This window comes from Diuraphis noxia, unplaced genomic scaffold (assembly GCF_037042655.1).
Source record: "Diuraphis noxia isolate RWA-SAM2 unplaced genomic scaffold, SU_Dnox_SAM2 contig0003, whole genome shotgun sequence".
Classification (NCBI taxonomy): domain Eukaryota; kingdom Metazoa; phylum Arthropoda; class Insecta; order Hemiptera; family Aphididae; genus Diuraphis; species Diuraphis noxia.
The window spans coordinates 59,877,638-59,893,026 of NW_028301713.1; the positions used below are offsets into that span (position 1 = coordinate 59,877,638).

A 15,389-nucleotide genomic window follows, 5' to 3' on the forward strand; every position below is an offset into this window, starting at 1 on the left:
TGCATACCTACATTTTTATAGTAAATAATAATAACAAAAATGTTTGGATAACGAGTTCCCTAAACACCAATTAAATTTCAATTTTCATCATCTAATATTTAATTTTTAATTCTATCTAGAGACTATAAAACGAATCTAGATCAAAATATCCAAATTAATATGTTTTTATGTAAATTAGTAGATTACACTTAACTTTTTAATACAATTAACATACAATTATTTAGTTATAAAAATATAGATACTATATAATAATAATATAAATATAAAATAGATATAAATTTACAATATATAAATTACATTTGTAGCAATAGTATCACAAAATATAAAATTTTCTAAAAATTATCCCAAACATTAAATTATAAAATAAGCTCGTAAAATTATTTCAAGATACATATTTATTTTCTAATAAAATTAGAAATAGCATTTATAAAAATTTGGAGTGCTCCTATTGCCATTATGAAATTATTATTATTTTTTTTTTTTGAATAAAGGATATTGAGTAATGTTTGAGCAGTATATTTAGTGATATTGTTATTACAAACATAATTATTTCATTAATTTCAAAGGCTATAATTAAATAATTTGGTATTTCAGCTGATTTTAATGTAAAGTGTAATCTACTAATTGTTGTAAATACGGATAAATTTGGATATTTTGACTGATAGGCTATCATATGATGGGAAACCATTAGTTTAATTTGAATTTTATTTCGTAATATTTTGAACTTATTAATACCACTATCTAATGAAAATAATAAATTTGATAATTCAATTTCTACGGTAATAATGCAATCAATTTTCAAAAAAACTTTAGAGTCTTAGTAATAACATTCAATGGCGTAACTGGAAAAAGATTTAATTTAAAACAATTACTTACTTGATTATTTATTTTCAACTCAGCAGCATTCAAAGTTAACTGTTTGAGTTTATTAGAAGTATTACAACAATGTCTTAACGAAGAGCCCAATTCCACTTCAAACTTGTTGGTACAAGATAAATCAACTATAAAAATAAATTTATAAATAATTAAGTGAAAATGTGAAATCAGTTTAAATAAAAAATAATATTGTAATAAATTATTAGGCTAGTTTTAAAATTATCTTGGATGTCATAATTCACAATCTCTATAGATATGAAAACATCAACAAGCTCCAGAGATAACTCTCTACATAATATCAGGACATAATGTACTTGGATCAATTCATACCATACACACAAAATTGGAAATTAATACACATCCCTAAATTTAAATCCTTTATTCATATTCAATTAGTCTCAAATACACAACCATCGCCAGTACCAAAAAAACTAAATAATTTTAAACTTCATTCATACTCACAATCTTCAGCCATGAGACAAATAGTAATAACCAATTACTATTCAACAATAAAATTAAGTTAAGAGTAAAATGCTTAGTTACTGAGCAATGAGTAATGAGTATACAGAATCTCTGTATAATTTAAAGGGACTATACAACTGTATTAGCAATATCAGCATATACACAATAACAACACGAAGTTTTAAGTTTTAAGCAAACGCCAAACTCAGCAATCTGCCAAACTGGATTACAAATTTACAACTGATAACTGAATAAACGTCGTATTGTCGTAATAACTAATCAACTGATAACTGATAAGTAATAAACTATATCTGACATTGTCTGAAATAACGACTTTTTGTTAAATAATTAAATATTCAAAATTTGAATCGTCTCACGATACCACAATACCTATGATAAATGATAATACGGATAATCATGGATTAATTTGTTATACCATGTTATACCAACCACTACTAACCAACTACCCTAACCGTAAAATAAATGATTTCCATAGATAATATATATATTATATATTATCTATGATGATTCCTTAATCTTTATCATTTTTGGACAACTGCTTATCACTCGCTGCGAGTTACTCAATCTCATTCTCATTCATTACTCATTTACTATCTATATTCTATGTAGTAGAGTTGCAGCATGCAGCTTCAACTGTTTGGACGCCATGAACATTGGTCATTGGACCACAAAACAACTTACTAACAAGAGATTCATGAACAAAAGATTCGGGTCAGAATGTGAACGCTAGAACCTTAGAATTGCTAGCACTGTTGAAATTCAGAGGCGGTACTGTACTCGTAGCCAATTAGAAATTTCCAAAAATCAAGTACTTTACAAAATAATTAGGAAAATGTTAAATAGTAATATATATTCATGTAAGACTAGTTGACATTGTTTTGTTTTTCGTTACTATTCAGGAACGATTGAAATATTAATGTTCACTATAAACTATTATATATTAATGCTAGCATTTTCTAAATATTTGAAAATTTTAGTTTTTATTATTTGATAAAGTATTTATTTGAGAGTAGAAAACCATGTTAACTTATACAATAGGAATAGATTAAAAAAAAGATTCTTTGATAGTGATTTCTAGATGTAGAACAAATAAAATATTCCTTGACTAAAAAGTCTTTATCACCCAATATTTTTATATAATGACACAAAAACAGTTAAGAAATTCATAATTTCATTTTTCCTGCATATTTTATAGTTAAGACTTAAGACCCATACAAATAATTACCAAGTATAATTTTTTAGACCTAAATTGGTACATAATGATTAAATGATTGCTAAACATAACATCCACATAAAATAAAACTCAAAAATTAGTCTATAAACAAAAAAAATATATATTACTATAAAATTAATAAATTAATTATTACATCAAAATAGAATTATGTAAATTATGATGAAACAGAAAATGTCTAATATTTAAAATATGAATTTATTAATAATTCTTTTTCTTTATAAATAAATATCAAATATTTAATAAAAATAATATATGTGTATAAAAATAATTATCTAATTTCAAGTTAATGTGCCCTAACAAGTTTGCAAATTGTTTAGAAAACACCAAGCTTATGCGGGTAGCACAATTTAATGCCAAACATAACTATAACAATAAATCATTATAAATTGTATAGCAAAGTTGCTAATTAATTAGAATTTGTGATTGTCATTGGTTAATATTTTAATTTCTTATGTTATCATTAAAAATATTGTGATAACTTATTAGTTGTTTATAATTTCAAGCAGATGTCGATTTTTTTGGTGTATTGTCATATGCTTTGCGTAATCTGCGTCTAAATTCTGATGGAAACTTTTCATAACACTTCTTACATGCTGGTTTTAAGTCACATTCGTAGAACTTTGTCTTTTGTGTCATTTTTTGATCACAAAAGGAACATGCAAAGTGATGGACACACCAAGCTTTGTTCAAAGCAGTAAACACTGAAAATTAGATCATTATTGATAACAAATTCAAACTTACCAAATTAATATATTGTAATACTTACCATCACCAGCAATTACTTGATTGCATACAAAGCATAAGTTACCAAATAGTTGATGATAATGAGTTTCACAATAAGCAAGACCTTTTCTTTCATAATGCCTATGTCCCAAAAACGGTTTTTCGCACTTAGCACATACAAAATGTTCTACATGCCAATGTTTTCCAAGTGCTGTAACTACACGTTCTTCAATGGGTCGCCGACATGCACCGCAAATTGGAATCCCCATCTTGTCATGGCAGCGCAAACAGTACAACTCATTCTAAAAATAAATAAATAAAATAAAATAATTTTATTTTCAACATATTTTATACAACATGTTTGTTTCTACCATTTCGTTAGCTGTATAACCAGATCTATGTTTCAATTCACGAGCATCTGAATTCAGTTCGATTCCACAAGCTGTGCAATTGAAGTGATACCCATGATAGACCTCGCCTCTGAACCGTAATGGTTTCTCATCAATTACACCACTATAACAATAAAATGTTGGGCATTTACAGAAATAGTTAACATTTTATCAAATCTTCACATACTGGCACTTGAAACATATGTGTCTACCCGACAAAACAGCTTTATCAGCAGCATTACATTCATGACACAGAGCTCTATTGCGATTGCGAACAAAACCACGATCAGCTAGTTCCTTGTTGCACACTGCGCAACAAAAGCAAGACGGATGCCAAGAAGCAGACATCGCCTTAATGACACGTCCAATAACAAATTCACCACATTTACCACAGCAGGGTGCGAACAGTACTTGAAAGTCATGTTCACAGTATTTACGACCTTCAAACTCGTAGAACAAACCATCAGGGAATGGCCGGAAACACTGAGAGCACCTGTGAACAGAAAACAAAATAACATAAAATTGATTTTCCACACTAGATCATCCCCCTGCCGTTAACACAGAAAATATAAAGAATCCAAAATCACTACTCACACGAAACACTGAGGATGCCACAATTCACCCTGTGAATTGACAATTTTATCGTGCGGGTCAAAGCCGTCTCCGCAGCGGGAGCACGACATGTTACTGAACGACATGGTTACTCTGAAACGGAGTATCAGTTATGTGTTAAGACGGGTTGGTTTCGTCCCGGGTTGTGACACTTACCCAGGCATCGAGATCTTATGTAGTCGTTATTTGTCTGCTGTAGCAATTGTTTGTAGTGGCCTGTGGAGGAAAACGAAAAAATGTAGGTATGTACGCAAATGAATGAATGAAACTCGCAGACGAGGACTAGGATTATAATAATATTAAATGGGTGTGCGACCAATCTTGTTATTTTCTGTTCTACTCACTTCATATTCAGTAAGCTGTAGGCGTTAAAATATGCAGGTACTCCCACGCAACGAAATTAGAACGTTCCGGAAACCGACTACCTACAACGGCTATAAGTATTGCTACCACAGGAAGGAGTCACGACTCGCGGGCGTCGTAAACTCGTACCACTACCACTCCACACTTGCTCACACACATAGTTCGTAGTTTCGTACACGCACACTAATGCCGTAGAATCACGATTACACGACTGCACATTGCTATTTATGGATAACGTCGTGTCAAGGACTTCAGGGAAGTAAACTGTAAACAGAGTGCGTTTTTTTTTCATTCATCAAGTTGGCGCTTCTGTCTCATCCCTACCACGGAGGTCCCGCGGCTTAAGGATTTGACGATTTGTAAATATTGTCTAGGGGAAGTAAACTCTTAGGTTAGGGTCTTGAGGAGTTATAACCTGTACCTAAAAGTAATGTCGTTACTCGTTACTCTTTACAGCAGCCTGCTGCAGTGGCCTTGTCAGTTGTCGGATTTTTTTTATCAGTGATCCATAACGATAATATTTTATTTTAGTTTTATTTACTTATCTATGGTTTTGAATTTCGTTGTTGATTGTTCTCATAAAATTGAAACTTGTGTTAACTGCAGATATTATCAACTATCGAGATTCGAGACCGTTGAAAACTTAAAAATCAATTGGTTAATAGATCTATTCGTTCGGACATCGTTGGTATTTTGGTAATCGCTGTGCAAAACCTTACAAGTTACAATATTGTTTGTTGATTTGTTTGATCGTATACGAACAATGGAACCAATGGCTTTAGGATCACCGCAGCACGATAGTCCGCAAAAACCTACCTATCTTCCTGGATACTTGATGGGCGAACGTGGTCAATCGCCGATTGGTAATGTTTCGATTAGCACCATGTCTCCTTTACGTGCAAATCGTAGCCACACCTCAGATGTACACACTACGTTTTTGATACGGAATTTTCATCATGAACTTAGCGATAAACCGTATGCATCTTTTACAACAATTAGTCTAAAAAAAATACTTCATTACAGAGTTTTGTTTGCTTTTTCAGATCTTCCACTCCTATCTTAAATAGAGTCAATGAGGAACCAACAAAAGCTCCAACAATTGATTTATTTGATTCAATTAATACTTCCGACTACAGAGAAGAACAGTTAATATAATATATCATAAATTTAATTTCAATGATGACCATATTTAATCAAACTTTTTATTGAATGCAGGTGTAACAATAAAGAAAACAAACAATTTTATTCTGATAAAAAAAATCTGTTTGAACAACCAAAAGCAGTTCAAGGATATTGGATTACAGTTTTTGGCTATTCAATTTCAAACAAAGATGAAATATTATCTAAATTTATACACATGGTGTCTTGTTGTGATGTGAGACAAGCTGGGCCAAATTGGGCACACATATGTTTTAGTGATTCTACAGATTATCATCGAGCTCTTTTATTTAATGGTCATGTAACCAACAATGGAGCTATGATTGGAGTTATTCCATGCAATGATAAAGTAAGACTCGGTAAAAGATATTACTTGATACGGTCTTTACATATTTTATATAAATACAATAAATGTTACTTTTCAGACAATTTTAAATGAAAATATTAGTCCTATTGATTCACATACTGGTGCAAGTACTGAAATTTTATCGAAATCTATGCGTTCACCAATTTTAGGTCAACAATTTTCCAGTCCAAATGATTCAATTTCTAAAAGAAATATTAGACCTATGGCTAAAAAACCTATGCCTATTCAAGGACAAAATGTAAGTTCCCTTATTAATTTATGAACAAACTAATTTTAGCATAATTATTTTTTTTAAATAAATTCTTTTGATTTTTAATAGAACTGTCCTTCAGCTACAACTTCAAATGGTATTGTTACAAAAACTTTGGAATATTTGTTTGGATGGTAGATAAAAAATGTAAATATGTGTATGACAAACTCACTAGTGGGTTTTAAACCATTGTTTATATTTTATTATTTTAATACATTTTTGTTCAAATCAATAACTTAACTGCTAGTAAATAAAATTATAATGGATTATTGGAATTTCAAACCGATGCAAGTCCTTTAACTATGTTATAATAAATATCCAAACCTCTAATAAATGTTTTCTCATTAAGAAATTCATTATGATCATGCAATAAAGTTTTTATCCCGGTTTTTGTTTGGTTCATTGGAAAAAATCCCAAAGCCCGGTATAACCTAACCAACCGTATATCAAATGTAACTGATAATTCAGTTCGTACAACATTTAGCTGATGCCCCCCGTTAATCATTGTCACATCTCCAAGTTTTAAATCACTGTTTTTTAATTTAGTTTTTTCGTATTCTCTCCAATTCATAAATTTATTAATAATATATTGTAATTTTTCTCCAGCTGTATTTTCATGTAATATTGAACCATATCCAGTCTGGTCAGTACAAGTTATAATTAAATCTAAAAAAAAAATGAAGTAATTTTTATTTTAGGGTAGATTATAATTTTATTGTAAGTTGATAAAAATTACTCCAAAAAGTTCTTTCACAATAATATACATCAAAAACTTCATGCGGTGTTGCTATTCCTTCATCCAGTTCTTCTACTTGCAAAAGAGGTAGATTCACTTTCAAGATTAATTTATGTTTTTTGTAAAGGACATGGTTAAACTAGAATGGTAATATTTTAAAACACACTTTTGAGTATAAAAGTACAACCATTCCAAACAGAGGACTTGATACCAGGGACGTATTTAAGATTTTAGCCCCCCCCCCCCACCAACTTTGCTTATTATTAATTGTATAACTACTTAGTAAGTAATACTAATTATAGGGATTTGTGGTATCAAATTTAGTATTTAGATAAATAAAATTTAAAAAAAACATGCAAATGCAGTGACTGGTAAATAATATTAATATATTATAATAGGTAACAGATAACAGAATATAGGTAATATACTCATATATAAATACATGAAATATATAACATACTATTAAATATATTATATATAATCTTTATTTCAGTTTTATTTTTATTAATAGTAATAATATATAATATATTTGTGTTATTAATATAAAATATAACCTTCAATTTTTCAGAAAACTTTTTTAATCTCCATAAAAATATTGACGCCACCTAACATATTTTAGGGGTGCTATTACCCCACTGAACCATCCCTCAAATACAGCCATGCTTTGAACAACTATGTGTACGTGCCTAATTCTAGTCCCTTAGTGTTAGTCGCACGTTTTCTGACGCAAACATTGGTATTAATATTAGATCACACAGCCAAAATTCAAATTCGCCATTTGCCTAGGCGAGTGCATAGGAATCACACTTTTACGATTAATTATCAAATAATTGAAATAAAAACAAAATATAGCTGAATTTTTGCGTGTCCAAATCAAGCACATATCCAAGATCAATTTTTGGAGGGCGTTTAAAATATTTTAAGTCCGTCTTCCGACAAGATTGCGATAACATATTTTTAATATATATATAACTACTTTAAAAATTTGGGGGGGGGGGGTTGAACCCCACCATGTCTGCCTGGTCCAGATTACCAAAAGTCTATTGTGTAATGTGTATTATTTAAATATATCACAATTTTTAACAAAACTTTCATTTCATCCAAATAAATGAAACTAAATTTAAATAGTTTTTTTTTCTGAAAAAGGAAAATCTTAACTATAATATTCTTATAATTAATAAAAAAAAATTTAATTTTACATCTTTAACAATTAATTAACATATTAAGATAAATAAAATATTGTTATTCAAACAGATGCAAGGCTTTTGATAATATTGTAATAAATATCTATGCCGTCCAGGAATGTTTTCTCATTTAAAAATTCGTCATGATCATGCAAAAGAATAGGAGTATTATTTATTGGTGAAAATCCTAAAGCTGGAATACCAATCTGCAATTAAAAAATAATTCATTAATTTTGATAAATCTGAAGAAATCTATACATAGATATTAAAAAATAATTTTGCGTTAGTTTTAATTTTAAAGTAAATTTACCTATTACAAAACTTAAAATTAAGAACATAAACTACATTATCTTGTTAGATTTTTACTTAATATTTTAGTTTTTAAGCAAGTAATGGGTATATTAAATATTTATGAATGCTCATATAGTACAAAATTGCAACTACTGAATGTATATTTTGGAATGTAGGCGTTAATAAGACAGAGACAACACATGCAAATATGCGCAAAGAATGTATCTCTTAAAAGTGTCAGTAATATAATATAATACATATCATAATATAATTTATACAATAAATACCTCTCTAATATATCTACTATCTGTTGCACCAGGAAATATATAAGTTTTTGTTTTCAAATTCCTAAAATTAAATTAAAAATTAGTTACTGATCAAAACAATTGTTTGATACAATTCAACAATTTATGTTATTGCCACTTTAAAATATTTAAACCAGAAAGATTTTTTTAATAAGTAAACATAAGACATCATGCAATAAATCACCGATATTGTAATACATTTAAATGACCTGTTTAAAATGTTTCTAAATTGTATTATTATCTAGGTAAAATAAGTTATATTCTATTAATTAATTATTATTATTATTATTAATTAATTATTATTATTATTATTACCCATTGAAATATATAAAAATAAGTAATAATATTTCACTACAATTAAAATTTATAACATGTTTTTTGTTTATAGAAAATATCAATAATTTAATTTTAATGCTTACATTTTATCACATTCATTTTTAAATGTAACCCACCAAGGGTTATTTGATTCAATTAGTGTAGGTTGAATGAATGGGCTTTTATTGATAAACTCCAAAGTTACACCTTCACCAGCCTCTTCACACCATTTTCTAACAGTTTTTTCTATTGCCATGACATCTACAGCAATACTTAATCGTACATCAAAACTAACTGTCAACTCTGGTGGCACCACATTAATTTGACATCCTCCATTTACCATTGTTAAATTTATTGATGTAACATCTCCAGAACCTAATTTACAACTCTTCATTCTTAATTTTTCATGTTCCCTCCAATTCATAAACTTGTTAATGATATAATGCAATTTTTCCCCAGCTGTATTTTCATGTAATAAGGACCCATGTCCTGGTGTACCAGTACATTTTATTTGGAGATCTATCAATAAACAAAAATAAAAATGTTAATAAGATTAACTTTAAACTGTTGAAATTAGATTACTAACGCCATAGAGTTCGTTCTCCATAATAAATACTAAAACTATCATCGTCACTAGCCAATCCTTCATCTAACGCAAAACCCACATTTAATGATGTAAACTCAGGTGATCTGACAAACAATTTCATTCCCAACTCTCCACCAGTTTCTTCATCTACAACAAAATATCAATAAAAACCACTATCATAATTTAAGTACAAAATTAAAAACACACAAACCAGGCACAAATGACATATGTATAGTCCTATCAAAAACTAATTTATCTTTTAAATATTTCCGTATCGTTTCAATGTATTGTATTCCAACACATTTCATATCTTGCGCTCCTCTAGCATAAATGTTTCCATTTTTATCTTTATGTGCAGAAAATGGATCGTGAGTCCAAAATTCCTAAATACAAAAACAAGGAAATTATATAAATTTGTAAAAGATTATGGTTTGTATTAAATATTGTAAGTTAAAACTAAATCAAAATCTTAAGAAACTAAAATTATACAATTTCACTATACTCTATTCAGCGAGAGAAAACAATGCGGGGAGAATCCGCAGAATCGATGTGTTCTCTTGCTGAACAAAGTATAAATTATTTATAATTTATAAATAAAAAGCATATAGAGCATTTTTAGATCTATAAAAAAATTGTTTTTAACTAAATTATTATTATCATAAATATACACAATACATTTTAACACATTTTTTTCCTAAAATACAATCACTTATTAATAATTCAACTTAAAATAAAAGATAGTTTTTTAATGAAAGCTTAAAGAATTTATAATAAAGTAATATTTACAGAATAAACTGGAACAACATCCATATGAGAGTTAAGTAGTATAGAAGGAAGTTCTGGTTTCTGTCCAAGCCATGTTATAACCATTATTGGTTTGCCAGGGGCCATGTAATAAATATTTGATGGCAGATTTAAGCTTTGTGCTTGACGCAATAGAAATTCAACACATTTACCTGCAGGAAAAAAATATTTTATTTTGTTTTTACATAATACTTATAACCATCAATAAAATAAAATGTACATACTATAATCAACATCAGGGTGAACGGTTGGAATACGTAAATATTCTCGGAAATTAGTTACAGCTTCGTTCTCACCACAACCTTTGCTGAAAGACATTTTTCTTCTTTTTATTTTTAAAAATCCAGCCTATATAATCATGAAATAACCTAAATAAATATTACTTAAATAAAATAACCATTATTTTAATTCTGTTTAATAGGTTCCTAGTAACACTGCCCATTGTTAATAAACTGCATAACAAATAATTAGGTTCGGATTAACATGCATTAAAAACTCTCAAAGATTAGAAAGTATAATTTATTTTATAAAGATAAATAACTTATAATTCATTTAATACTGTTATTTAATCGGTGTTAAACATGTATAGGTTACAAAATAACTATGTACAGTGTATCACTGTATCATAACTTGCCCACAAAACAAGGACAAAACACAATTTATTTATATTCTCTTTTTAATCTGTTTATCTACTTTCCACACTAAACAATACTAGTGTACCTTAAATGAGTAGTTAATAAACTTTATAATACTTACTACCAACAAACAAAATAACTGATATTATTTATTAAAAAGCTTTAATATATTTTTAGGTCTTAGCACTTTTGTACTATATACATTAAATAACTATAGCCTAAAATTATTTAGTAATAAAAAAATTTTTTTTAGCCTACCTATTGATTTCTTGATAATTTATTTATCAAACATTAATATTAAGCTAATAATAAGTTTTATTTATTTAAAAATTTAAATAGTTACTAAAATAACCACAATTTTATGCTGTATACAAATTATTAAATGTAACCTTAAGACAAAATTTAAACCTAGCCAAATTCCCATGCATAGCCATTACTAATAATAAATATTTAAGAAAATATGTTGCCAGCAAAAATACAAAAATAAATGTATTATTAATTTAACAAAACAAATTTCAAACATATATAATTAAGTATTATATTTATTTTATTTCATCCAAGGTAAAAGTACAACAGGTCAGATACAATGTTTAAAATTAAGATTAATTAAATGGTACTAATTTAAAATTTTTATCTATTACTTATTATGATAATTTAATGAATAAAGCATTATTACAGCCTGAACAAAAAAAATATTACTTATAATTTATATCTGCATTAGTTTTAACTTTTTTTAATAATAATTTATTTACCCTACAATGAAATTATAGTTACATATATATTTTCCGATAGAAATAAGCAAACTTATAATAAATAAATAAAAATATAGTCCTGTGCTGGCTTTGGTTATAAATTAATCTTGGCATTTGGAGTTTAATCTATAAATCTATTATAATTAAGTGAAATAATAAAATTTGGATGATACGATTAAATGGAAACTATTCAAAATACACTTAAACTTCTTAAAAATCGGTTGTAAATATTTATATAATATGTTTAGTGAATTATAAATTTATAATTAAGTGTAAAAATTGTTAAAGCAAACTAAAAGCCGTTTTTTGTTTAAAAAAAATATACTATTGATATTGTGGCGTTCAAAAATTATTCTCACCATGATATTATATTATTATTTTTTAAATTATACATTAGTAAGTAGAACGATTGTATTCCATTATATTGAACATAACACAAGTCAGCCCTTTGTGCTTGCCTGTATAACAAATGTTAATGACAAAGATTATATTAATTAAACCTAAAATTTAATAAAATGTTTAAACTTGCAATGATGATTTGAAACTGTAATAAAAATAAATAAAAATATACCCAACATCACTATAATTGAAATCAGGTCATTAGATCACAACAGCAAAGTTTCCCTTGCAGTCCGTTGATAAAATGATACTTTAATAATTAATTTTAAAATAAAGAAAGTTTACCAAAGGATAGTAGTAATTACTAATTGGGTAAACACCTAACAAGTTTCACAGCTAATATCTTATCGCCAAAAATTATGAATTCAGAAATTTTAATAATTTCATAAATTTAATGTGTAATAATATGTATAAACATTTAAAAACTAACTACCTAATATATATATATATATATATATATTATTATTATTATTATAAATCTTATTTTAAATCAGACATAACTTAACATACATAAAATGTTACAGTGCAAGACTTACCTGTTATTATTGTGTGTACTGTGTACTGTGTAAAGTGTAAAATAAGTTATATAAACACCATTACGTCAGAATACGTTGGAAAAATTGTTATAACAATAATATATGTGTATGACGTATTGATGGGTTCGACATTAATTGCCAAATGCCAATTCGCACATAACACTTAATGTATGATATGTGTAAGAATGTATGTGAGTGTGCATGTGTGTATAGCGTAAAGTTAATTTGTAGTAATATAATTTAATAGTTATGGCACACTTAAAATCCTACATGATTGAATACAATTAAATATTCTGATATTCATTAGTTCGGTTTCGTTGTCGTTATCACGCACGCACGATAGCTGCCGTCGTCGTAAATGGAACACCAATCTCGTTTTCTCCCGTACACATAATATTATACACATGATATTGTATAATAATAACAAGTATTTTACAAATATCAAAATATTCCTCTACAGCCCGCAATACAGGAATCAGTTAACGACGAACTGACGAAAAAAAAGTACAAACGTCTGGTTGTCTGTTCAGTGGCCACTAATTTAGTACTTTCTGTTTTCACTACTCGTTTTACTCAGCTGTAACTTATAGGTTGGGCCTACAACCGAGTCTCAACCGGCAACCGTAATAAAATACATAATTTAATTTTTCACATTGACATACTTTGTCCGACGACAGAGCGTATCCATCCGCTTTCCAGCCTCCGTACTACGCCGGTCGGGCCTCGGCCCTCGAGCGCCTGCGTCACTCGACATTAACCATAGATAAGTATGTTATGACATTAACTATTAAGCGGCCCGCTGGCCCGCGCAATTATTAATCGCTTTTCAGTCTTTACTCTTTTCTGTTATCGCATTACCTACCATTATTAAAATTTATAATCTGTCATTTTTTTACCATAGATAATATATATTATCTATGTTTTTTACGACCACGATTCTCTTATCACCATTTTGACGCCGCCGTCGGCGTTTTCTATTCGGTTTCGGTAGGTTAGGTCTAATCGCTATCCTTAGATTAATTTTACCCACGAAGTATGAACGTGACACCATGAACTAAGATATACCTTAGATATATCTTAGTTCATGCGTGACACGCATTTGATTATTATTGTTGTTTATCATTAAAATGTTACAGACTAATCATAGATAATATTTAATATTATCTACACGATTTAAGATATATCTTAAATCGTGATTATCTATGAGACTAATGTGTATTAACAGTTGTCATTATTATTATAAATAGTGACTACGCAGAAAAAAAATGTTGGGGGATCCTTTTGAAAATCAGTTATTGAAACTGAAAAGTAGAACATTTTTCTTTTGCTTTAGCCAGTTTTTCTCAAACACAATGTAATATTATACCTGTCTATAAAAGTATAATACTATATTAATATGACGATTAACATTTAAATAGAATAAGTAAATAACCATACAAAAACCAAATATTTCGGGGGTGTTTGAAGTTTGAACACCCAAAACAACCCCCTGTTTACGTGCCTGATAATTATAACAATTTTATATTATTTAAATTAAACTAATAAATAATTTCTTATGAAAAAACATTAGCAATATTTACCATTATGGTAGAACAGTAGGTATTAGGTAAACTGATTTTTTAGGTGAATTTCTATAATATAGTTTTATGGTCGTGATGGTCAATATAGACGCGACTAATTAGTAATATTAGACTATATTATAATTTGTTGTTAATTTAAAAAATTGAATTACACTGTATATAACACAGAGCATTCTATATGATAATAATAATATTAATAATAACAGTACAACGGTCATCACTCTCGGAAACGAGTGCAGCTATGTTATGTATAATCTTCAATTGAACCATAATGACATAATGTAGCTAATAATATTATTATCTATATTATGTAATGCCTACCTACAATAAGTCCTTTGAAAATAAAGCTTTCTGTTTTGCTGTCTTGTAAAATATTCGAATAAAATATATATTTATAATGTTTATAAATTAGTTTATGTATTTTATTCAAAATAATAGTGAAATATTTATTTTAAATTCTATTACTATTTTAAATACTTTTGAAAAACATATTCGAATACGTATTCTGAATAACTTTTTGTATATTTTTTTAAATCAAAAAATATTTAATTTTAGTGAAAACAAATTTTTCGATTAAAAATCGGGCACATTATGAGTTATTAACAATGATATTTCGATTAAAAAGTAATGATGTTTTTTACAAGACTGCTGTTTGATATTCAATGAAAACTTTTCATTGATGCGTTTTCGCGAGACGGTATAGAATATATTCTGTGGTGGAATGCCAAGTGCCTTGATTGGTGAACGATGCATGACAGTCGGGTGGGCCATGGACACTATTTTATACGCAACTATTGCACTGCAGTCCATA

The 15,389-nt window shown here is 28.1% G+C and overlaps 3 protein-coding genes across 4 annotated transcripts; 1 reads left to right on the forward strand and 2 right to left on the reverse strand.

Moving 5' to 3' along the window:
• Positions 1 to 2,669: 2,669 nt before the first annotated feature.
• Positions 2,670 to 4,816, reverse strand: stck (LIM zinc finger domain containing stck). Its single transcript, XM_015520872.2, has 7 exons — positions 4,662 to 4,816; positions 4,474 to 4,533; positions 4,300 to 4,410; positions 3,893 to 4,198; positions 3,688 to 3,829; positions 3,360 to 3,618; positions 2,670 to 3,294 (listed from the first exon to the last, which is right to left on the reverse strand). Exons 2-7 carry the CDS (start codon positions 4,479 to 4,481, stop codon positions 3,092 to 3,094), a joined length of 1,029 nt encoding a protein of 342 aa, XP_015376358.1. The 5' UTR covers positions 4,482 to 4,533; positions 4,662 to 4,816; the 3' UTR covers positions 2,670 to 3,091.
• Positions 4,817 to 5,085: 269 nt separating this feature from the next.
• Nup35 (nucleoporin 35) lies at positions 5,086 to 6,843 on the forward strand. The gene is made up of 5 exons (XM_015520873.2): positions 5,086 to 5,655; positions 5,724 to 5,825; positions 5,896 to 6,187; positions 6,264 to 6,443; positions 6,525 to 6,843. The coding sequence occupies exons 1-5, from the start codon at positions 5,444 to 5,446 to the stop codon at positions 6,591 to 6,593; spliced, it is 855 nt and encodes a 284-aa protein (XP_015376359.1). The 5' UTR covers positions 5,086 to 5,443; the 3' UTR covers positions 6,594 to 6,843.
• Positions 6,844 to 7,556: 713 nt separating this feature from the next.
• Positions 7,557 to 13,635, reverse strand: LOC107171544 (aminoacylase-1-like). 2 transcript variants are annotated; one of them, XM_089221895.1, is made up of 9 exons: positions 12,999 to 13,635; positions 12,423 to 12,521; positions 10,901 to 11,024; positions 10,659 to 10,828; positions 10,084 to 10,255; positions 9,873 to 10,019; positions 9,391 to 9,805; positions 8,954 to 9,014; positions 7,557 to 8,581 (listed from the first exon to the last, which is right to left on the reverse strand). In XM_089221895.1, exons 2-9 carry the CDS (start codon positions 12,423 to 12,425, stop codon positions 8,438 to 8,440), a joined length of 1,236 nt encoding a protein of 411 aa, XP_089078021.1. In that variant the 5' UTR covers positions 12,426 to 12,521; positions 12,999 to 13,635; the 3' UTR covers positions 7,557 to 8,437. The 2 variants fall into 2 exon arrangements, with proteins under 2 accessions (XP_089078021.1, XP_089078022.1); XM_089221896.1 differs by lacking the exon at positions 8,954 to 9,014.
• Positions 13,636 to 15,389: the final 1,754 nt, after the last annotated feature.

Coding starts and splice junctions, on each gene's coding strand:
- Nup35 (XM_015520873.2), top strand. CDS start 5,444: ATGGAACCAATGGCTTTAGGATCACCGCAGCACGATAGTCCGCAAAAA. Junction 5,656..5,723: donor CATGAACTTAGCGATAAACC/GTATGCATCTTT, acceptor TTGCTTTTTCAG/ATCTTCCACTCCTATCTTAA. Junction 6,188..6,263: donor TTATTCCATGCAATGATAAA/GTAAGACTCGGT, acceptor GTTACTTTTCAG/ACAATTTTAAATGAAAATAT.
- stck (XM_015520872.2), bottom strand. Junction 3,830..3,892: donor CACATATGTTTCAAGTGCCA/GTATGTGAAGAT, acceptor TTATTGTTATAG/TGGTGTAATTGATGAGAAAC. Junction 3,619..3,687: donor GTTATACAGCTAACGAAATG/GTAGAAACAAAC, acceptor ATTTATTTTTAG/AATGAGTTGTACTGTTTGCG.
- LOC107171544 (XM_089221895.1), bottom strand. Junction 9,015..9,390: donor AAAAATGAATGTGATAAAAT/GTAAGCATTAAA, acceptor ATTTAATTTTAG/GAATTTGAAAACAAAAACTT. Junction 8,582..8,953: donor ATAGTAGATATATTAGAGAG/GTATTTATTGTA, acceptor TTTTAATTGCAG/ATTGGTATTCCAGCTTTAGG.